Below are 25,097 nucleotides of genomic sequence, written 5' to 3' on the forward strand. Positions count from 1 at the left end.
GCCATCAGTCAGGATGTGGCCCAGAAGTTAATTGATGCCAGGGCGGATTGCAGAGGTCTTGAAAAAGAAGGGTCAACACTGCAAATATGGACTCTTTGCATCAACTTCATGTTATTGTCAATAAAAGCCTTTGACACTTATGAAATGCTTGTAATTATGCTTCACTATTCCATAGTAACATCTGACAAAAATATCTAAAGACACTCAAGCAGCAAACTTTGTGGAAATTAATATTTGTGTCATTCTCAAAACTTTTGGCCACGACTGTATAATATCGAGCACACAGCCATGCAATCTCCAAAAATTGGCAATAGAATGGCCTTACTGAAGAGCTCAGTTACTTTCAACGAGGGACCGTCATAGGATGCCACCTTTCCAACAAGTCAGTTTGTTAAATTTATGCCCTGCTGGAGCTGCCCTAGTCAACTGTAAGCGCTGATATTGGGAGGTGGAAACGTCTAGGAGCAACACCGGAACAGCCGTGAAGTGGTAGGTCACACAAGCTCACAGAACGGGACCACCGAGTGCTGAAGCACATAAAAATAGTCTGTCCTCGGTTGCATCACTCAATACCGAGTTCCAAATTGCCTCTGGAAGCAACGTCAGCACATGGCTGAGCAGCCATGGAAGCCTATGATCTCTATGCACAATGCCAAGTGTCGGCTGGAGTGGTGTAAAGCTCGCCGCCATTGGACTCCGGAGGGGTGGAAACGCGTTCTCTGGAGTGATGAATCACGCTTCCCCATCTGGAAATCCGACGGACGAATCTGGTTTTGGCGGATGCCAAGAGAACGCTACCTGCCCCAATGCATTATGCCAACTGTAAAGTTTGGGGGGGAGGGAATAATGGTCTGGGGCTTTTTCATGGTTCGGGCTAGGCCCCTTATTTCCAGTGAAGGGAAATTTTAACGCTACATCATACAATAGCATTCTAGACGATTCTGTGCTTCCAACTTTGTGGCAACAGTTTGGGGAAGGCCCTTTCCTGTTTCAGCATGACAATGCACCCATGCACAAAGCGGGGTCCATATAGAAATGGTTTGTCGAGATCGGTGTGGAAGAACTTGACTGGCCTTCACGGAGCTCTGACCTCAACCCCATCGAACACCTTTGGGATGAATTGGAACGCCGACTGAGAGCCTGGCCTAATCGCCCAACATCAGTGCCCGACCTCACTAGTGCTCTTGTGGCTGAATAGAAGCAAGTCCCCGCAGCAATGTTCCAACATCTAGTGGAAAGCCTTCCCAGAAGAGTGGAGGCTGTTATAGCAACAAAGAGGGGACTAACCCCATGATATTGGAATTAGATGTTTGACGAGAATGTGTCCACATCCTTTGGTCATATAGTATAGCTGAGTCACTTAATGGTTATGAGATGACGGGCAGTAAGCCAACTATCTAATTCATTAATCACCCACCCTCCCGCCACTGACAGAGCAGTGTGTGTGTCCTAGTGTTATTTATACTTTAGTAATACCCTGGGCTGATTGATTGAGCGCTGGACCAACTGAGCAAACATACACTATCCTCTATCAGGTCATCAACCTGGGACAGAGACCAATCCCATGTACAGTACCAGTCAAAAGTTTGGACACACCTACTCATTCAAGTGTTTTCTTTATTTTGACTATTTTCATGTAGTAAATCATGTAGTAACCAAAAGAGTGTTAAACAAATCTAAATACATTTTAGATTTTAGATTCTTCAAAGTAGCCACTCTTTGCCTTGACTAGTACTGTATGTCTTAGCATGTGTATTTCTTAGCATGCCCGTGCATGAGTGTATGCACACAGTTGAGTGTGTGTTACCCACATGGCTGTGTCTCCTGCCAGCCTCTGCGAACTCCAACTGTCCGAAGGCGTCAGTGGGGTACTCTGAGGAGTGCTGAGAGCTATCCCACTGGCTGACGATGGCTGCCCCGAAATAGTCTCCCGTAGCAATGGAGCCGTGTGTTTCACGCACACCCCCGCACTGGCACAGCGCCCCATTACTGACAGGGGCAGAGAGACAAAGACACACATGAATACACACACATATACACACACATACACACACACACACAGCCAGTCATTACAGTGAACAGACAATTCACAAAATCAAAAACACAGACCACAGACACACACGGCGACCCAGAGAGAGGCTGTACCTAAAACAGTCCTCTATGAATGTGGTGCACACTCTCTTCTTGATGATCTTGGGGATCCAACTCTGTGAGGGAAAGACATTGGGTAACTGTTAGTCGCTGTTACCTAACAAGCTACAGATGTTGAATTTTATGCTAAACTGGATGTACACTGTGTACATGAGCTGGGTAGCCATTTGATTATCTGTTCAGGAGTCTTATGGCTTGGTTGTAGAAGCTGTTTAGGAGCCTCTTGAACCTAAACTTGGTGCTGATGTGAGCCATGACCAGCCTTTCAAAGCATTTCATGGCTACAGACGTTTACATACACTTAGGTTGGAGTCATTAAAACTTGTTTTTCAACCACTCCACATATTTCTTGTTAACAAACTATAGTTTTGGCAAGTCGGTTAGGACATCTACTTTGTGCATGACACACGTCATTTTTCCAACAATTGTTTACAGACAGATTATTTCACTTATAATTCACTGTATCACAATTCCAGTGGGTCAGAAGTTTACATATAGTAAGTTGGCTGCGCCTTTAAACAGCTTGGAAAATTCCAGAAAATTATGTCATGGCTTTAGAAGCTTCTGATAGGCTAATTGTGTAACGGTGTTCCTCTCTCTCTTCATACGAAGAGGAGGAGTAGTGATTCGACCAAGGCGCAGCGGGTTGTGAATACATAATGATTTATTAGAACACGACGAAAAACAAACTATACTTGAATAAACTAACAAAACAAATAAACGATGCAGACAGACCTGAACACGAACTTACATATAACGTGAAGAACGCATGAACAGGAACAGACTACATAAAACTAACAAACCGAAAACAGTCCCGTGTGGTGCACAGACACAGACACGGAAGACAACCACCCACAAACAAACAGTGTGAAAACACCTACCTTAATATGACTCTCAATCAGAGGAAATGAAAAACACCTGCCTCTAATTGAGAGCCATATTAGGTCACCCTTTAAACCAACATAGAAACAGAAAACATAGAAATGCCCACCCACACTCACGCCCTGACCGACTAACACATACAAAACAACAGAAAATAGGTCAGGAACGTGACATAACCCCCCCCTCAAGGTGCGAACTCCGGGCGCACCAGCACAAAGTCTAGGGGAGGGTCTGGGTGGGCATCTGACCACGGTGGTGGCTCAGGCTCTGGACGAGGTCCCCACCCCACCATAGTCAATCCCAGCTTCCTTAGCCTCCTCAAAATGACCACCCTCTTATTTCCCCCACCTAATTTAAGGGGCAACCCCAAGATAAAGGACAGCTCCGGGACAAGGTAGCTCAGGACAGAGGGATAGCTCAGGACAGAGGGATAGCTCAGGATAGAGAGGTAGCTCAGGATAGAGAGGTAGCTCAGGATAGAGAGGTAGCTCAGGATAGAGAGGTAGCTCAGGATAGAGGGGCAACTCCGGACTGAAGGGCAGCTCCGGACAGAGAGACAGCTCTGGACTGAGAGGCAGTTCTGGATAAATAGCCGCTTCGGGCTGAGGGGCAGCTCATGGCTGACTGACGGCTCTAAACGCTCATGGCAGGCTGACGGCTCTGGACGCTCATGGCAGGCTGACGGCTCTGGACGCTCATGGCAGGCTGACGGCTCTAGACGCTCATGGCTCGCTGACGGCTCTGGCTGCTCATGGCAGGCTGACGGCTCTGGACGCTCATGGCAGGCTGACGGCTCTGGACGCTCATGGCTCGCTGACGGCTCTAGACGCTCATGGCTCGCTGACGGCTCTGGCTGCTCATGGCTCGCTGACGGCTCTGGCTGCTCATGGCTCACTAACGGCTCTGGACGCTCATGGCTCACTGGCGGCTCTGGCAGATCCCGTCTGGTTGGCGGCTCTGGCAGATCCCGTCTGGTTAGCGGCTCTGGCAGATCCCGTCTGGTTGGCGGCTCTGGCAGATCCCGTCTGGTTGGCGGCCCTGGCAGATCCCGTCTGGTTGGCGGCCCTGGCAGATCCCGTCTGGTTGGCGGCTCTGGCAGATCCCGTCTGGTTGGCGGCTCTGGCAGATCCCGTCTGGTTGGCGGCTCTGGCAGATCCCGTCTGGTTGGCGGCTCTGGCAGATCCCGTCTGGTTGGCGGCTCTGGCAGATCCCGTCTGGTTGGCGGCTCTGGCAGATCCTGTCTGGTTGGCGGCTCTGGCAGATCCTGTCTGGTTGGCGGCTCTGGCAGATCCTGTCTGACGAATGGCTCTAGCGGCTCCTGACTGACTATCGGCTCTGACGGCTAGGGACAGACGGGCGGCTCTAATGGCTCGGGACAGACGGATGGCTCAGATGGCGCTGGGGAGACGGATGGCTCAGATGGCGCTGGGGAGACGGATGGCTCAGATGGCGCTGGGGAGACGGATGGCTCAGATGGCGCTGGGGAGACGGATGGCTCAGATGGCGCTGGGGAGACGGATGGCTCAGATGGCGCTGGGGAGACGGATGGCTCAGATGGCGCTGGGGAGACGGATGGCTCAGATGGCGCTGGGGAGACGGATGGCTCAGATGGCGCTGGGGAGACGGATGGCTCAGATGGCGCTGCGGAGACGGATGGCTCTGGCTGATCCTGTCTGGCGGAAGGCTTTGGCTGCTCCTGTCTGGCGGAAGGCTCTAGCGGCTCCTGTCTGGCGGAAGGCTCTAGCGGCTCCTGTCTGGCGGAAGGCTCTGTAGGCTCATGGCAGACGGGCGGCTTTGCAGGCTCATGGCAGACGGGCGGCTTTGAAGGCTCAATACAGACGGGCAGTTCATGCGGCGCTTGGCAGACGGACAGTTCAGGCGCCGTTGGGCAGACGGCAGACTCTGGCCGGCTGAGACGCACTGTAGGCCTGGTACGTGGTGCCGGAACTGGAGGCACCGGACTGGAGACACGCACTTCAAGCCTAGTGCGGGGAGCAGGGACAGGGCACACTGACCTCTCGAAGCGCACTATAGGCCTGGTGCGTGGTACCGGCACTGGTGGCACCGGGCTGAGTGCACGCACATCAGGACGAGTACGGGGAGAAGGAACAGTGCGTACAGGGCTCTGGAGACGCACAGGAGGCTTAGTGCGTGGTGCCGGAACTGGAGGCACTGGGCTGGAGACACGCACCATAGGGAGAGTGCGTGGAGGAGGAACAGGGCTCTGGAAACGCACTGGAAGCCTGGTGCGTGGTGTAGGCACTGTTGGTACTGGACTGGGGCGGAGAGGTGGCGCCGGAAATACCGGACCGTGCAGGGGTACTGGCTCTCTTGAGCATTGAGCCTGCCCAACCTTACCTGGTTGAATGCTCCCGGTCGCCCGACCAGTGCGGGGAGGTGGAATAACCCGCACCGGGCTATGTAGGCGAACCGGGGAAACCATGCGTAAGGCAGGTGCCATGTATGCCGGCCCGAGGAGACGCACTGGAGACCAGACGCGTTGAGCCGGCCTCATGACACCTGGCTCAATGCCCAATCTAGCCCTACCAGTGCGGGGAGGTGGAATAACCCGCACCGGGCTATGCACACGTACAGGAGACACCGTGCGCTCTACTGCGTAACACGGTGTCTGCCCGTACTCCCGCTCTCCACGGTTAGCCTGAGAAGTGGGCGCAGGTCTCCTACCTGCCCTTGGCCCACTACCTCTTAGGCCCACTATCTCTTAGCCCCCTCCAATAAATTTTTGGGTAGTACTCACGGGCTTTTCGGGCTTCCGTGCTAGACGCGTCCCCTCATAACGCCGGTTCCCTTCTCCGGTTGCCTCTGCTCTCCTCAGTGCCTCCAGCTGTTCCCATGGGAGGCGATCCCTTCCAGCCAGGATCTCCTCCCATGTGTAGCAACCTTTACCGTCCAAAACATCCTCCCATGTCCATTCCTCCTTCTTGCGTTGTCCCTTCCTCCCGTTACACCGCTGCTTGGTTCTGGTTATTTGGTGGGTGGTTCTGTAACGGTGTTCCTCTCTCTCTTCATACGAAGAGGAGGAGTAGTGATTCGACCAAGGCGCAGCGGGTTGTGAATACATAATGATTTATTAGAACACGACGAAAAACAAACTATACTTGAATAAACTAACAAAACAAATAAACGATGCAGACAGACCTGAACACGAACTTACATATAACGTGAAGAACGCATGAACAGGAACAGACTACATAAAACTAACAAACCGAAAACAGTCCCGTGTGGTGCACAGACACAGACACAGACACGGAAGACAACCACCCACAAACAAACAGTGTGAAAACACCTACCTTAATATGACTCTCAATCAGAGGAAATGAAAAACACCTGCCTCTAATTGAGAGCCATATTAGGTCACCCTTTAAACCAACATAGAAACAGAAAACATAGAAATGCCCACCCACACTCACGCCCTGACCGACTAACACATACAAAACAACAGAAAATAGGTCAGGAACGTGACAAATTGACATAATGTGAGTCAATTAGAGGTGTACCTGTGGATGTATTTCAAGGCCTACCTTCAAACTCAGTGCCTCTTTGCTTGACATCATGGGAAAATCAAAATAAATCAGCCAAGACCTCAGAAAAATAATTGTAGACCTCCACAAGTTTGGTTCATCCTTGGGAGCAATTTCCAAACGCCTGAAGGTACCACGTTCATCTGTACAAACAATAGTATAAACACCATGGGACCATGCAGCCGTCATACCGCTCAGGAAGGAGATGCATTCTGTCTCCTAGAGATGAATGAACCTTGGTGCGAAAAACGCAAATCAATCCCAGAACAGCAAAGGACCTTGTGAAGATGCTGGAGGAAACGGGTACAAAGTCTCTGTAACCACAGTAAAACGAGTCCTATATCGACATAACCTGAAAGGCTGCTCCCAACCGTGAAGCACGGGGGTGGCAGCATCATGTTGTGGGAGTGCTTTGCTGCAGGAGGGACTGGTGCACTTCACAAAATAGATGGCATCATGAGGTAGGAAAATTCTGTGGATATATTGAAGCAACATCTCAAGACATCAGTCAGGAAGTTAAAGCTTGGTCGCAAATGGGTCTTCCAAATGGACAATGACCCCAAGCATACTTCCAAAGTTGTGACAAAATGGCTTAAGGACAACAAAGTCAAGGTATTGGAGTGGCCATCACAAAGCCCTGACCTCAATCCTATAGAACATTTGTGGGCAGACCTGAAAAAGCGTGTGCGAGCAAGGAGGCCTACAAACCTGACTCAGTTACACCAGCTCTGTCAGGAGGAATGGGCAAAAATTCACCCAATTTATTGTGGGAAGCTTGTGGAAGGCTACCCGAAACATTGGACCCAAGTTAAACTATTTAAAGGCAATATTACCAAATACTAATTGAGTGTATGTAAACTTCTGACCCACTGGGAATATGATGAAAGAAATAAAAGCTGAAATAAATAATTCTCTCTACTATTATTCTGACATTTCACATTCTTAAAATAAAGTGGTGATCCTAACTGACCTAAGACAGGGAATTTTTACTTGGATTAAATGTCAGGAATTGTGAAAAACTGAGTTTAAATGTATTTGGCTAAGGTGTATGTAAACTTCTGACTTTAACTGTATATCTTGGATCAATGGTTGTGTGGTGAAAGATGTCTACAAACAAAATGAATGCACAATGAAAGGTTTTGAATGCAAGACTGAATGCATTACCAGTGCAGAGTTTTGTTTAGAAAATTCCCCACATACTTGTGAAAATAGTGTAACAGGGTTATATTGGTGATTCCCCTTGCCACTTTATTGTTAAGCCAATGGGTTTTTGGTTTTAGTTTTGTCTTGCCTTCACCTACTCAACATGGCATCTTATTGGCTGGTTTGCGTAGCTTGCTTACGAGGGAGGATGTTTCAGTTAGAATCGTCCCAGTGAACAAGCGCCAAACCAGCGGTAAATTGTTGGTTGCAAAGCACTGTACGTCAAAAGTGATTTTTATAATCCCAAGTGATGATTTAAATGTACAATTTATATCAATTTGTTTGTAAATGTTATTCGAACATCACACGTAAGATGCAGCGTTTTTTGGTGAATATTTGTTGTGCATTTTGTTGTAGAGAATTCCCGCTAATACTAGCTAGCAACTTACTGTGTCTGGTGGGGGGGTTCGTATATTTTGTACAGTGCGTGAGTGCAGAGTTGGATGGTGAGCCGTGCATTGCATGACGTGCAATTTTGTGCTGTTTCTATCAGAATAAAGCTCCATGACTGGTGATACAAGTTGGAGTTCGTGTCGATGATTGATTGTACACAACGCAAGAAGAGTACTGTTACAATCGCACCAAAAGTGATTTAAAAAACTGCAGTAAATGTGGGGAATACCTAAGTAGTGTATGTGTGGACTGAACACACGTTATTGTGCGCGGGCTGCTAGGGATTTTGGGTCATCTGAGGACTTTAACTGAGTGCACAAAACATTAGGAACATTTTCCTAATATTGAGTTGCATCCCCTTTTGCCCTCAATTTGTCGAGGCATGGACTCTGGAAGGTGTTGAAAGCGTTCCACAAGGATGCTGGCCCATGTTGACTCCAATGCTTCCCACAGTTGTGTCAATTTGGCTGGATGTCCTTTGGGTGGTGGACCATTCTAGATACACACGAGAAACTGTTGAGCGTGAAAATCCCTGCAGTTCTTGACACAATCAAACTGGTGTGCCTGGCACCTACTGCCATACCGCGTTCAAAGGTGCTTAAATCTTCTGTCTTGCCCATTCACCTTCTGAATGGAACACATACACTATAAATGTCTCAATTGTCTCAATATTTTAAAATCCTTCTTTAACCTGTCTCCTCCCCTTCATCTACACTGACTGAAGTGGATTTAACAAGTGACATCAATAAGGGATCATAACTTTCACCTGGATTCACCTGGTCAGTCTGTCATGGAAAAAGCAGGTGTTCCTAATGTTTTGTACACTCAGTAACAGCGCACTGATGTCAGAGATCATAAGATACAGAGGTAGAAAGGGGGTAGAGATTTTAAAATATCAATTTTGGTCAAGTTGCGTTGTTTCCCCCATACAGCTGTGCAGGTCGAGTGTGTCCCTATAGTACAAGACACATCCTGCGCAGTACAGCTTGTAGAAGAAACGGCTCGCATAAAATGGAATATAACGTTGCGGATTAAGTTCAGAATGGCACAATTTAATGTGTACAACATCTAAAGACCTAGATCACTATACTCAGACCATTTCTGTTTCTAGAAGGACGTATTTGGGTGTTTTTGGAGCATGTATTTTGCGTGCCCTGATACTGCACAACGAGCAATGAGAAAGTGAATTGCGGCTGCGGTAAGTTTCTCAAAAGCAAGTGTAGTGGACATTTTTTGTGTCCTCTGTGTCTCTGCAAATGCGTGACTACATGTAGTGTGTTGTTTCCTGATTATTGTGTTAGGATGTTCTGTGACTGCTCTCAGGGAGAGGACTGATAGAAGAACAGAAAGAAGGGAACATATAGTTACTTTGGCCCAACGCCTAGAAACTATGTGTGCACGATCATGATCAGCCTATTGCGCCCTGAGAGCAGAGACTCCTAGTTTGGGCATGAGTATAAAGAGTGAAGGGGAGCACCCCTTCAGAGGTTCTGACAGACTTGTACTTTGAGAATGAAGTTGGTTGTAACCTCTCTGGCCGTGATAATAAAGATATGCTAATTTAACTTTGACTTGGAGTCCTTAGTGGCAACTTCCACCACATAAGCCAAATCACAAAAAAACTGTCTGGACCCTTCTATAACATGTCATTTACATCAAAACACGAGATTTACTTCAGAAATAGGAAAATTCTCCTTTAACACCAGAGTCCTAAACTGCCCTAGCGACACGAGGGAATAAAGATGCAAGGAATTTTGCAGGTTATTCCAAACAAGAGGGGGGAGGGCATTAAAACTAAAGGAGGATTTTACCAAAATTGGTCAAGACAATTTTGGTAAAATTATTTTACTCGGACGAAACAAATTAACAGGACATCTTGTTTATGACACATCTAACACCAATGGCAAAATATCGACCTGCTGCAATCCGTCAACTATTTATTCGAACAGGTTTGATTTGGCCGTCTTTTGACATCTGAAAATAGGCCGTTGACCAATATAAATTGTTATTCGCGCACGGCCACTGACAGGTCTGTGGGTTCGTTGTGTCAATGAATTCATGCATTTTTCACTGCCCGTTTTTTACGTTTGCAATGCATCAGTGCAGCAATGTATCAACTTAGCCAATGTGATCACATCACACCAGAGCTACACGTTGCTCTTGCCATTCAAACTTCTCCGCTAGTTCATTGCCACAGTTGTAGTCTATTTCATAGCCTTTCAGCAAGCAAGAGGACCGATTGATGCTTCTCTCCCTGAATAGGCCTAGGCATATTCATTTTTTTTTAATTGCTCAAAATAAGTTTAAAACTACACTGAACAAAAATATAAAGACAACATGTAAAGTGTTTCATGAGCTGAAATAAATGATCCCAGGCATTTTTCATATGCACAAAAAGCTTATTTCTCTCACATTTTGTTTACATTCATGTTACTGAGCATTTCTCCTTCGCCAAGATCATCTATCCATCTGACAGGTGTGGCATATCAAGAAGCTGATTAAACAGTATGATCATTACGCAGGTGCAACTTGTGCTGGGGGCAATAAAAGGCCACCCTAAAATGTGGAGTTTTGTCACACAACACAATGCCACAGATTTCTGAAGTTTTGAGGGAGCGTGCAATTGGCATGCTGACTGCAGGAATAGCCACCGGAGCTGTTGAAATATAATTAAATGTTAATTTCTCTACCATAAGCCGCCTCCAACGTTGTTTTAGAAAATTTGGCAGTACGTCCAACCGGCCTCACATCCATACACCACTTGTAATCATGCCAGTCCAGAACCTGTAGGATCGTCTGAGGGCAGCCGCCCGGACAGCTGATGAAACTGGGTTTGCACAACCAAACAATTTCTGCACAAACTGTGATAAACCATCTCAGGGAAGCTTATCTGCGTGCTCGTCGTCCTCACCAGGGTCTTAACCTGACTGCAGTTTGGTGTCACAACCAACTTCAGTGGGCAAATTCCCACCTTCGATGGCCACTGGCATGCTGGAGAAGTGAGCTCTTCACGGATGAATCCCAGTTGCAACTGTAATGGGCAGATGGCAGACAGTGTGAATGGCGTGTGGGTGAGCAGAGTGACCCATGGTGGGAGTGGGGTTATGGTATTTGCAGGCATAAACTACGGACCACGAACACAATTGCGTTTTATCGATGGCAATTTGAATGCACAGAGATACCGTGCCGAGATCCTGAGGCTCATTGTCGCGCCATTCACTCGCCGCCATAACCTCATCTGGGCTCCCGAGTGGCGCAGCGGTCTAAGGCACTGCATCTCAGTGCTAGAGGTGTCACTACAGACCCTGGTTCGATTCCAGGCTGTATCACAACCGCTGTGATTGGGAGTCCCATAGGGCGGTGCACAATTGGCCCAGCGTCGTCCGGGTTAGGGTTTGGCCGGGGTAGGCCGTCATTGTAAATAAGAATTTGTTCTTAACTGACTTGCCTAGTTAAATAAAGGTTAAATAAAAAGTTTCAGCATGATAATGCATGTCGCAAGAATCTGTACACAATTCCTGGAAGCTGAAAATGTCACAGTTCCTCCATGGCCTGCATACTCACCAGACAAGGCACTACAGAGGGTAGTGCGTACGGCCCAGTACATCACTGGGGCCAAGCTTCCTGCCATCCAGGACCTCTATACCGGGCGGTGTCAGAGGAAGGCCCTAAAAATTGTCAAAGACTTCAGCCACCATAGTCATAGACTGTTCTCTCTGCTACCGCACGGCAAGCGGTACCGGAGTGCCAAGTCTAGGTCCAAGAGGCTTCTAAACAGCTTCTACCCCCAAGCCATAAGACTCCTGCAAATCTAATCAAATGGCTACCCAGACTATTTGCATTGTCCCCCCCCCCACCCCTTTTACACTGCTGATACTCTCTGTTGTTATTATCTATGCATAGTCACTTTAATAACTCTACCTAAACTCAGCAAAAAATGAAATGTCATCTCACTGTCAACTGCGTTTATTTTCAGCAAACTTAACATGTGTAAATATTTGTAGGAATATAACAAGATTCAACAACTGAGACATAAACTGAACAAGTTCCACAGACATGTGACTAACAGAAATTTAATAATGTGTCCCTGAACAAAGGGGGGGTCAAAATCAAAAGTAACAGTCTGTCACGTTCCTGACCTGTTTTCCTTTGTTTTGTATTTGTTTTAGTTGGTCAGGGTGTGAGTTGGGTGGGTTGGTCTAGGTTTGATTTTCTATGTTGGGATTTTGTGTTCGGCCTGGTATGATTCTCAATCAGAGACAGCTGTCAATCGTTGTCCCTGATTGAGAATCATACTTAGGCAGCCTGGGTTTCACCTGTGTTTTGTGGGTGTTTGTTCCTGTGTCAGTGTTTGGGCCACACAGGACAGTTTCAGGTTAGTCACGTTTGTTGGTTGTTGTATTTTGTAGTGTTTGTTGTTTTCCCATTAAAATATGAATACTTACCAATCCGCATCTTGGTCCGATCCATGCTCCTCCTCGTCTGAGGAGGAGAACGACTACGACAGCCGTTACAGAAACACCCACCATAACAGGACCAAGCGGATTGGAGAAGGAAGGAAAGAACAACAGCAATGGGGAAAAGAGGAATGGACTTGGGAGGAAATCCTAGACGGTAAAGGACCCTGGGCAGAGCCAGTGGAGTGTCGCCGCCCCAAAGCGGAGCTGGAGGCAGCGAAAGCGGAGAGGAGGTTTTATGAGGCGAAAGCAAGGCAGAGCGGCTGGAAGCCTGAGAGGCTCACCCAAAAATTTCTTGGGGGGGGGTTAAAGGGGAGTGTGGCGAAGCCGGGTTGGATACCCGAGCCAACTCCCCGGGCTTACCGTGGAGTGAGAGGGCGTCGTACTGGTCAGACACCGTGTTATGTGGTGGAGCGCACGGTGTCCCCAGTACGCGTGCTTAGCCCAGTGCGGGCTATTCCACCTTGCCGCACTGGGAGGGCTAGGTTGGGCATCGAGCCGGGTGCCATGAAGTACATGGCACCAGCCTTACAGGTGGTGTTCCCGGTTCGCCTGCATATCCCAGTGCGGGCTATTCCACCTCGCCGCACTGGCAGGGCTACGGGGACCATTCAACCTGGTAAGGTTGGGGAGGCTCGGTGCTCAAGAGCACGTGTCCTCCTTCACGGTCCGGTATATCTGGCGCCACCTTCCCACCCCAGCCCAGTACCATCAGTGCCGACACCACGCACCAGGCTTCCAGTGCATTTCCAGAGCCCTGTTCCTCCTCCACGCACTCTCCCTGTGGTGCGTGTCTCCAGCCCAGTGCCTCCAATTCCGGCACCACGCACCAGACCTACTGTGCGCCTCAGCAGGTCAGAGTCGGCCGTCTGCTCAACGCCGCCTGCGCTGCTTGCCTGCTCAGCGCAGCCTGTGTCTGAACTGCCTGCCTTCCCAGCGCTGTCTGAACTGCCTGCCTGCCCAGCGCTGCCCGTCTGTCCCGAGCCTTCAGAGCCGTCCAGCCAGGACCAGCCAGAGCCGTCCAGCCAGGACCAGCCAGAGCCGTCCAGCCAGGACCAGCCAGAGCCGTCCAGCCAGGACCAGCCAGAGCCGTCCAGCCAGGATCAGCCAGAGCCGTCCAGCCAGGATCAGCCAGAGCCGTCCAGCCAGGAGCTGCCAGCCAGCCAGGATCCGCCGGAGCCTTCCGCCAGCCAGGATCCGCCGGAGCCTTCCGCCAGCCAGGATCCGCCGGAGCCTTCCGCCAGCCAGGATCCGCCGGAGCCTTCCGCCAGCCAGGATCCGCCAGAGCCTTCCGCCAGCCAGGATCCGCCCCTCAGTCCGGTGCTGCCCCTCAGTCCGGTGCTGCCCCTCAGTCCGGTGCTGCCCCTCAGTCCGGTGCTACCCCTCAGTCCGGTGCTACCCCTCAGTCCGGTGCTACCCCTCAGTCCGGTGCTACCCCTCAGTCTGTTACTGCTCTTTGGAATAGTGGGATTGACATGGAGGGTGGATATTGGGAGGAGGCCACGGAAGCGGGGGTTGACTATGGTGGGGTGGGGACCACGACCAGCGCCAGAGCCGCCACCGTGGACAGACGCCCACCCAGACCCTCCCCTAGACTTTGTGCTGGTGCGCCCGGAGTTCGCACCTTAAGGGGGGGGTTCTGTCACGTTCCTGACCTGTTTTCCTTTGTTTTGTATTTGTTTTAGTTGGTCAGGGCGTGAGTTGGGTGGGTTGGTCTAGGTTTGATTTTCTATGTTGGGATTTTGTGTTCGGCCTGGTATGATTCTCAATCAGAGACAGCTGTCAATCGTTGTCCCTGATTGAGAATCATACTTAGGCAGCCTGGGTTTCACCTGTGTTTTGTGGGTGTTTGTTCCTGTGTCAGTGTTTGGGCCACACAGGACTGTTTCAGGTTAGTCACGTTTGTTGGTTGTTGTATTTTGTAGTGTTTGTTGTTTTCCCATTAAAATATGAATACTTACCAATCCGCATCTTGGTCCGATCCATGCTCCTCCTCGTCTGAGGAGGAGAACGACTACGACAGCCGTTACACAGTCAGTATCTCCAGAGTACAGGCCTCGGGGTAACGCTCATTCCTTCGACGATAAACGCGAATCTGACCATCACCCCTGGTGAGACAAAACCGCGACTCGTCAGTGAAGTGCAATCTCAGCCTATTGCAGACTGTCTGAGCACTGATGGAGAGATTGTGCATTCCTGTTGTAACTCGGGCAGTTGTTGTTGCCATCAGATGTACCGATCCTGTGCAGGTGTTGTTACACATGGTCTGCCACTGCGAGGATGATCAGCTTTCCATCCTGTCTCACTGTAGCACTGTCTTAGGCGTCTCACAGTACGGACATTGCAATTTATTGCCCTGGCCACATCTGCAGTCCTCATTCCTCCTTGCAGCATGACTAAGGCATGTTCACGCAGATGAGCAGGGACCCTGGGGATCTATCTTGTGGTGTTTTTCAGAGGTAGTAGAAAGGTCTCTTTAGTGTCCTAAGATTTCATAACTGTGACCTTAACTGTGACCTTAAGCCAAATTTCTTCAGCCTCCTGAAGTTGAAGAGGCGCTGTTGCGCTGTCATTTAGTTCAGTTACCTTTGCCTTCTTGAGTACAGGAATAATGGTGGCCATCTTGAAGCATGTAGGGACAGCAGACTGGGATAGGGCGAGATTGAATATGTCTGTAAACACACCAGCCAGCTGGTCTGCGCATGCTTTGAGGATGCAGCTAGGGATGTCGTCTGAGCTGGCAGCCTTGCGAGGGCTAACACATTTAAATGTCTTACTCACGTTGGCCATGGAGAAGGAGAGCCCACAGACCTTGGTAGCGGGCCGCGTCGGTGTCACTGTATTATCCTCAAAGCGGGCAAAGAAGGTGTTTAGTTTGTCTGGAAGCGTCCATGACGTGGCTGGTATTCTTTTTGTAGTCCGTGATTGTCTGTAGACCCTGCCACATACGTCTTGTGTCTGAGCCGTTGAATTGTGACTCCACTTTGTCTCTATACTGACATTTCACTTGTTTGATTGCCTTGCGGAGGGAATAACTACACTGTTTGTATTCGGCCATAATCCCAATCACCTTTCCATGGTTAAATGCGGTGGTTCGCGCTTTCAGTTTTGCGTGTATGCTGCCATCCCATCCACGGTTTCTGGTTAGGGTAGGTTTTAATGGTCACAGTGGATACAACATCTCCTATGCACTTCCTTATAAACTCACTCACCGAATCAGCGTATACGTTGATATTATTCTCCGAGGTTACCCGGAACATGTCCCAGTCCGCATGATCAAAACAATCTTGAAGGGTGGATTCCGATTGTTCAGACCAGCGTTGAACTCTGGAGCAGTGGAAACACGTTCTCTGGAGTGATAAATCATGCTTCACCATCTGGCAGTCCGACGGCACAAATCTGGATTTGGTGGATGCCAGGAGAAAGCTACCTGCCCCAATGCATAGCGCCAACTGTAACGTTTGGTGGAGGAGGAATAATGGTCTGGGGCTGTTTTTCATGGTTCGTGCTAGGCCCCTTATTTCCATGAAGGGAAATCTTAACGCTACAGCATACAATTACATTCTAGACGATTCTGTGCTGCCAACTTTGTGGCAACAGTTTAAGGAAGGCCCTTTCCTGTTTCAGCATGACAATGCACCTGTGCACAAAGCGAGGTCCACACACACTCTCTCTCTCTCCATGCAAATATTGAGCCAGTCCACTCAAGCACCACTATTCAACAGAGTACATTAGAGATGGAGACAGGAAAGGCAAATGAGAGGACAAGCTAAAAGGTGTCACAAGACAAGTGTAATACCTTCTCTTTCACTGTCTTTCTATTTGCTCTCTTGAACGGACTCTTCTACAGCCTTCAATTATCTCTCCTTTGTTAATTTTTCTCGGCTCAATGGCAGTTGTGCATATTGCATACAGATATAGGATCTTAATTTGAGCCAGTTTCCGACAGCAGGAAAATAATCCTGAGACAGGATTATTCACAACAGGAAATGTGAAATATTATGTGGATTATAATTAATGGACATTTTTGTAGGGGTTGATAAAAACAATTATAAGGGAAAATCAAGTCTGACATTTCAAAGTGGTATTTACAAACTTTAAAAACCTTTTTAAGCCTTTCTAAACCTTTTTAAACCTTGAATACACTACAAATTGTATATTTCCTGCATTGCATGAAAGTTATCCGGCAACAGAGTGATCAAATTAAGATCCTACCACTGTACCAGCATGTGGGCTATCATGCCTCATCTTTTTTGACAGACTATGGTATTATTTTAATTCTTAAGTTTAGTTTGTTAGAGGCTTCCATACTTGTATATGTCAAGAGGGCAGAGGAGCCTACAAGTCATGTTTTTTTTACCACTTTGTTTGTCGGACAGTTCCAGCTGTAGTGCAGCTTAAATGAGTAGTGTGTCCTACCCCTCTTGTCCTGTCAGTTCATGCCTGAGAAAGATGGACTAGCCTGCTCTGGCGGCTTAAGACGCGCATGTCATAGGAGCGGTCTGTTTTTACAACAACACTGATGGTCATTCTCCCGCCATTGCCACTCAGAAAATAGTTCAACAGCGACACAAAAATACAATAAAGTCATACAAAATCTGGTTTAAGAACATAACAGTAGGCCTGTACCTAGGGCTAGGCCTGTAGGCATTTACCTAGCAGAAGACTACATAGATGGTCTGTAAGTAACTGTCACAACGATTGATAATTCACCAAATAAATAAAACAAACAAGTAGGCTAAGTTACAACAAGTTTACAACAGAGAACTGTACATAAATGTTCTTGCAATGTCCCATGAAATATGTCTAGAACATTTTAACATTGGATATTCTGAGAACATGGTTACTATGTTCTGGGTAAGTTTGGTTTGACGAGCCTCCCGGGTGGCGCAGTGGTCTAGAGCACTGCATCGCAGTGCTATGCTGCGCCACCAGAGTCTGGGTTCGCGCCCAGGCTCTGTCGCAGCCGGCCGCGACCGGGAGGTCCGTGGGGCGACGCACAATTGGCTTAGCGTCGTCCGGGTTAGGGAGGGTTTGGCCGGTAGGGATATCCTTGTCTCATCGCGCTCCAGCGACTCCTGTGGCGGGCCGGGCGCAGTGCGCGCTAACCGAGGGGGCGGGTGCACGGTGTTTCCTCCGACACATTGGTGCGACTGGCTTCCGGGTTGGAGGCGCGCTGTGTTAAGAAGCAGTGCGGCTAGGTTGGGTTGTGCTTCGGAGGACGCATGACTTTCGACCTTCGTCTCTCCCGAGCCCGTACGGGAGTTGTAGCGATGAGACAAGATAGTAATTACTAGCGATTGGATACCACGAAAATTGGGGAGAAAAGGGGATAAAATTTAAAAAAAAAAAAAAAAAAAAAAAGTTTGGTTTGACATTAAGGGAATGTTATCCTAATTCTAACAAGACCCACATCCCTATCATTTGCATGAAGAAGAGACAGAGATATCGGGGACGTAGGTCGGGGTGCCTTGTAAGGATCCGACGATGAGTGGGTAATCCGCCTCTACCATCAGTCCTATTAGCCAACATGCAATCATTGGATAATAAAATGGATGAGCTCCGATCAAGACTATCCTGTCAGCAGGACATTAAAAACTGTAATCTCTTATGTTTCACCGAGTCGTGGCTGAACGACGACATGGATAAAATACAGCTGGCTGGGTTTTCGGTGAATCGGCAAGATAGAACAGCTGCCTATAAGACAAAGAGTGGTGGTCTGTATATATTTGTAAATAACAGCTGGTGCACGAAATCTAATATTAGGGAAGTCTCAAGGTTTTGCTCGCCTGAGGTAGAGTATCTCATGATACGCTGTAGACCACACTATTTACCAAGAGAGTTATTCGTAGCTGTCTATTTACCACCATAAACCGATGCTGGCACTAAGACCGCACTCAACGAGCTGTATAAGGCCATAAGCAAACAAGAAAATGTTCATCCAGAAGCGGCGCTCCTTGTTGCCGGGGATTTTAATTCAGGCAAACTGAAATCAGTTTTACCAAAATTCTACTAGCATGGTATAAGTGCAACCAGAGGAAAAAAACCTCTAGACCACCTTTACTCCACACACAGAAAAGCGTACAAAGCTCTCCCTCGCCCTCCATTTGGCTGAAAATATCTCTATCCTCCTGATTCTTGCATACAAGCGAAAACTAAAGCGGGAAGTACCAGTGACTCACTCAATACGGAATTGGTCAGACGACGCAGATACTAAGCTATAGGACTGTTTTGCAAGCACAAACTGGAATATGTTCACGGGATTCTTCCGATGGCATTGAGGAGTACACCACATCAGTCACTGGCTTCATCAATAAGTACATTGATGCATCCCAACAGGGAACGTACGTTCAGTTGAAGTCGGAAGTTTACATACACCTTAGCCAAATACATTTAAACTCAGTTTTTCACAATTCCTGACATTTAATCCTAGTAAAGATTCCCTGTCATAGGTCAGATAGGATCACCACTTTATTTTAAGAATGTAAAATGTCAGAATAATAGTAGAGAGAATGATTCATTTCAGCTTTTATTTCTTTCATCACATTCCCAGTGTGTCAGAAGTTTACATACACTCAATTAGTATTTGGTAGCATTGTCTTTAAATTGTTTAACTTGGGTCACTTTGGAAGTATGCTTGGGGTCATTGCCCATTTGGAAGACCCATTTGCGACCAAGCTTTAACTTCCTGACTGATGTCTTGAGATGTTGCTTCAACATATCCACATAATTTTCCTACCTCATGATGCCATCTATTTTGTGAAGTGCACCAGTCCCTCCTGCAGCAAAGCACTCCCACAACATGATGCTGCCACCCCTGTGCTTCACGGTTGGGATGGTGTTCTTCGGCTTGCAAGCGTCCCCCCTTTTCCTCTAAACATAACAATGGTCATTATGGCCAAACAGTTAAAAAAAAAAAATATCAGACCAGAGGACATTTCTCCAAAAAAGTACAATCTTTGTCCCAATTGTGCAGTTGCAAACCGTAGTCTGGCTTTTTTATGGCGGTTTTGGAGCAGTGGCCTCTCCTTGCTGAGCGGCCTTTCAGGTTATGTCGCTATAGGACTCGTTTTACTGTGGATATAGATACTTTTGTACCTGTTTCCTCCAGCATTTACTGTTGTTCTGGGATTGATTTGCACTTTTCGCACCAAAGTACGTTCATCTCTAGGAGACAGAACACGTCTCCTTCCTGAGCAGTATGACGGCTGCGTGGTCCCATGGTGTTTATACTTGCGTACTATTGTTTGTACAAATGAACGTGGTACCTTCAGGCGTTTGGAAATTGCTCCCAAGGACGAACCATACTTGTGGAGGTCTACAGTTTTTATTCTGAGGTCTTGGCTGATTTATTTAGATTTTCCCATGATGTCAAGCAAAGAGGCACTGAGTTTGAAGGTAGGCCTTGAAATACATCCACAGGTACACCTCCAATTGACTCAAATGATGTCAATTAGCCTATCAGAAGCTTCTAAAGCCATGACATAATTTTCTGGAATTTTCCAAGCTGTTTAAAGGCACAGTCAACTTAGTGTATGTCAACTTCTGACCCACTGGAATTGTGATACAGTAAATTATAAGTGAAATAATCTGTCTGTAAACAATTGTTGGAAAAATGACTTGTGTCATGCACAAAGTAGATGTCCTAACCGACTTGCCAAAACTATAGTTTGTTAACAAGAAATTTGTGGCGTGGTTGAAAAACAATTTTTAATGACTCCGACCTATGTGCATGTAAACTTCCGACTTCAACTGTACATACCCCCACCAGAAGCCATGGATTACAGGCAACAACCTCACTGAGCTAAAGGGTAGAGGTGCCGCTTTCAAGGAGCGGGACACTAACCTAGACACTTATAAGAAATCCTGCTATGCCCTAGAACAAACCATCAAACAGGCAAAGCGTCAAGACAGGATTAAGATTGAATCATACCACACAGGCTCCGACACTCGTCGGATGTGGCAGGATTTGCAAACTATTACGGACTGCAAAGGGAAGCACAGCCGTGAGCGAGCTGCCCATTGACATGAGCCTACCAGACGAGCTAAATGACTTTTATGCTCGCTTCGAGGCAAGCAACACTGAAGCATGCATGAGAGCATCAGCTGTTCCGGAAGACTGTGTGATCACGCTCTCTGTAGCCGATGTGAGTAAGACCTTTAAATAGGGCAACATTCACAAGGCCGCAGTGGCAGAGGGATTACCAGAACGTGTACTCCGAGCATGCGCTGACCAACTGGCAAGTGTCTTCACTGACATTTTCAACCTCTCCCTGACCGAGTCTGTAATACCAACATGTTTCAAGCAGACCACCATAGCCCCTGTGCCCAAAAACTCCAAGGTAACCTGCCTAAATGACTAAATGTAGCCATGAAATTCTTTGAAACACTGGTCATGGCTCATATCAACACCATTATCCCACAAACCCTAGACCCACTCTAATTTGCATACCACCCCAACAGATCCAAAGATGATGCAATCTCTATTGCACTCCACACTGCCCTTTCCCAGCTGGACAAAAGGAACACCTACGTGAGAATGATATTCAATGACTACAGCTCAGAGTTCAACACCATAGTGCCCTCAAAGCTCATCACTAAGCTAAAGACCCTGGAACTAAACACCTCCCTCTGCAACTGGATTCTGGACTTCCTGACGTTCGCCCCCAGGTGGTGACGGTAGGTAACAACACACCTGCCACGCTGGTCCTCAACACGGGGGCCCCTCAGGGGTGCGTGCTCAGTCCCTTCCTGTACACGCTAATCAATCAATCAATCTAATTTATTTAATAAAGCCCTTCTTACATCAGATGATGTCACAAAGTTCTGTACAGAAACCCAGCCTAAAACCCCAAACAGCAAACAATGCAGGTGTGGAAGCATGGTGGCTTGGAAAAAGTCCCTAGAAAGGCCGGAACCTAGGAAGAAATCTAGAGAGGAATAGGGTCAAATAATAATAATCACAGTTGTTGTAGAGGGTGCAACAGGTCAGCACCTTTAGAAGTAAATGTCAGTTGGCTTTTCATAGCCGATCATTCAGAGTATCTCTACCGCTCCTGCTGTCTCCAGAGAGTTGAAAACAGCAGGTTTGGGACAAGATATCACATCCGGTGAACAGCTCAGGGTTCCATAGCCGCAGGCAGAACAGTTGAAACTGGAGCAGCAGCACGACCAGGTGGACTGGGGAGGGGACAGCAAGGAGTCATCAGGCCAGGTAGCCCTGAGGCATGGTCCTAGGGCTCAGGTCCTCCTCCTCCTCCGAGAGAGAGTTGTGCTTTCATGGCCAAGCACGACTCCAACATCATCATTAAGTTTGCCGACGACACAACAGTGGTAGGCATCACCGACAACGATGATACAGCCTATAGGGAGGAGGTCAGAGATCTGGCAGTGTGGTGCCAGGATAACAACTTCTCCCTCAAAGTGATCAAGACAAAGGAGATGATTGTGGACTACAGAAAAAGGAGGACCGAGCACACCCCCATTCTCATCGACGGGGCTGTAGTGGAGCAGGTTGAGAGCTTCAAGTTCCTTGGTGTCTACATCACCAAAGAACTATTATGGTCCAAACACACAATCATGGTCCAAACTCCCCCTTAGGAGACTGAAGATATTTGTCATTGGTCCTCAGATCCTCAAAAAGTTCTACAGCTGCACCATCGAGAGCATCCTGACTGGGTACATCACCGCCTGGAATGACAACTGCTCGGCCTCCAACCGCAAGGCACTACAGTGGGGGGTGCGTACGGCCCAGTACGTCAATGGGGCCAAGCTTCCTGCCATCCAGGATCTCTATACCAGGCGGTATCAGAGGAAGGCCCTTAAAATTGCCAAAGACTCCAGCCACCCTAGTCATAGACTGTTCTCTATGCTACCGCATGGCAAGGGGTACCGGAGCGCCAAGTCTAGGTCCAAAAGGCTTCTTATTAACAGCTTCTACCACCAAGCCATAACACTCCTGAACAGCTAATCAAATGGCTACCCAGACTATTTGCATTGTCCCCCCACCACTGATGCTGCTACTCTCTGTTTATTATCTATGCATAGTCACTTTACCTCTACCCCCTTGTACATATTACCTCAATTACCTCGACTAACCTGTGCCCCCACACATTGACTCTGTACTGGTACTCCCTGTACATAGCCTTGCTACTGTTATTTTATTGTTGCTCTTTAATTATAAAAAAAAATTCACTTCAGTTTATTTTATTAAATACTTTAACACTTATTTTTCTTAAAACTGCATTGTTGGTTAAGGGCTTGTAAGTAAGCATTTCACTGTAAGGTCTACACCTGTTGTATTCTGCGCATGTGACAAATTAAATTTTATTTTATTTTGTTACCCTAACTAATGGAAAACTGGACACTCAAACATCAGGGGGACATTACAGGTAACATTACAAAAATATTATCTTTCCCTAGAATTGTTAGCTGGGTAGTCTGGTTGGAAAGTTTCAAAGTGGGCACACTTTCCTATAGGATATCACTCTTCCAACTAGTCTGTTGTTTTGCATGTTTGTTCTGACAATTGAGGAGCATCCACTTGTTCCATATAGCTGCGTAAACCCACTTGGGTCAAGCTGCCACAGTAGGGTACTGCAATTTTAACCCTAAATGTTTTTGTTTTTATTTGAGTTAACCTTTATTTTATCAGGGAGTCATACTGGGACCAAGGTCTTTTTCACAAATGAGCCCTGAATTACATGAATTACAGAAAATACACACATCAAAATATAAACACAAAATGCAAGCAGAAAGAAAAACACGGTCATAAAACAAACACATTTATCAGTAATAAGGTCCTCAATCAGCTTTCTATCAGTTGCCCCAGAGGCACCAGGTCATCAAATTTAAGAACATTTTGAAGATTGTTCCACAAATAAGGTGCAAGAAAACTAAAACCTTATTTACCAAACTCAGTAGAAACCAAAGGAATTTCCAGAGTTAGCCATCCCTAAGTGGTAACTCGTGTCTAAAGTTTGATGTTAGGTGCAGTGGGACTTTTTTTACGCTACATCAAAGAGGGCCAAACAACTTTCTGGTAGAGAATGCTGGTCTCAGGGATGGGCGGTAAGTACCCTAGCGGTTAAGCGTGTTGGGCCAGTAACCGAAAGGTTGCTGGTTTGAATCCCGTAGGTGATAAATCTGTCTATGTCCTTGAGCAAGACACGTAACCCTAATTGCTCTGGATAAGAGCTTCTACTAAAATGAATGCAGTGATGAGTACTAAAATTGTTGCCAGTAATAGTGCGCTATGATAAACTGCATCTAACAGCTTTAATGAAGTGTCAGCTGCGTTCATTAAGATGATGCTTAGGAAAGCCTTTGAATTCCTAGTGAGTGATCAACATTATCGAAAACCTTTGACAGATCAATGACAAGGGCAGCACAATGTTGCATTTTATCCATACAGTGAACCACATCATTAATAACTAAAGATGCAGCAGAGATAGTGTCATGACCTGGTCTAAAACCAGACTGATGTACATGTATAATACATTTCAAAGATAAGAAATGTAATCTGTCGGTATGAACGTTTTTATTGTATTATAAAAGTAACACTATACCGCTAATTTCAGTTAAACATTTAACACATAATCACTTGGTGAATAGCCTACTGTACCATTTACGCGCACGATTTTGGCATGCTCTACCCAAAAAGACACAGGCTTTTAACATGCGCAATTGAGTCATAGCTGAGTAACTCACACGTGTTTATAATAGAGGAGCCAAACCTGATCTTTCTCGGATTTTCTTGTTTCCGTTCTCCCTCTGCCTCCTTCACGCTCTTTATCAGTATTCTTCATTACACACTCTATCCCCTCTCTGCTCTTCTCCGGCAAGCGGCTACAATAATTATCGAATAGGTTCGAAGTCGATACAGAAACCGCTAAAACCCCATTTTGAAGTTTGAGGTTCACTGCTGGATGTGCACTGCAGACAGAGCGATGTAAAACGATCAAAGGGTTAGGCTACTTGGGAAGGGAGGGCATGCAGGAAAGAATGGCCAGTATCCGGGCTCCGGGGCGTTTCGAGTGCATTGCCTCGCGGATTCTGTTTTTCCATCTTTGGAACAACAATCATAAACAAATAAACCTTTGTTTAACATTGTTTGTGGTGTTCAATCATGGCGCAACAATTTTCTAGGGAAGTCCTGGGATATACCTCGGGACAGTATGTAACAGTGTGTCGCCAACGTCACCCAGCATAAAAGCAACAATTCATGTCATTTTGGGATGTTTGATTGCGTTTTCTCATAGGTCTACTGACAAAGTAGCCTAGTTTTGAATGAAATTAGGCTACCCATCATGTAAAGGCGGCATAAATTGATTCCAGGATCATACATTAATAAATTACAAGGTGTGAATTATTTGGAAGAAGCTTTTAGACCTTTGCCATTTGAATTTGGCCAATTTATTAAACACATATTTAATTATAAGCTAACCTAAATGTATGCATCTGACCAAAA

The 25,097-nt window shown here is 47.1% G+C and overlaps 1 protein-coding gene across 3 annotated transcripts in view; it reads right to left on the reverse strand.

The window, feature by feature from the left end:
* trpm4a (transient receptor potential cation channel, subfamily M, member 4a) overlaps window positions 1-24,606 on the reverse strand; it is a 70,317-nt gene extending 45,711 nt beyond the window's left edge. For 2 of the 3 annotated variants that reach the window (XM_071356617.1, XM_071356540.1), the window contains exons 1-3: window positions 12,617-12,879; window positions 2,146-2,207; window positions 1,812-1,989 (exon numbers count right to left, since the gene is read on the reverse strand). In XM_071356617.1, the coding sequence (XP_071212718.1) occupies window positions 1,812-1,989; window positions 2,146-2,207; window positions 12,617-12,700 (324 nt within the window). In that variant the 5' untranslated portion in view covers window positions 12,701-12,879. Of the gene's footprint in view, window positions 1-1,811; window positions 1,990-2,145; window positions 2,208-12,616; window positions 12,880-24,363 lie in introns of those variants that run through there. The other variant, XM_071356693.1, reaches the window with a different exon arrangement.
* Between the last annotated feature and the right edge of the window lie 491 nt (window positions 24,607-25,097).

Source organism: Salvelinus alpinus, chromosome 1, assembly GCF_045679555.1.
Source record: "Salvelinus alpinus chromosome 1, SLU_Salpinus.1, whole genome shotgun sequence".
In the NCBI taxonomy this organism is placed as follows: Eukaryota; Metazoa; Chordata; class Actinopteri; order Salmoniformes; family Salmonidae; genus Salvelinus; species Salvelinus alpinus.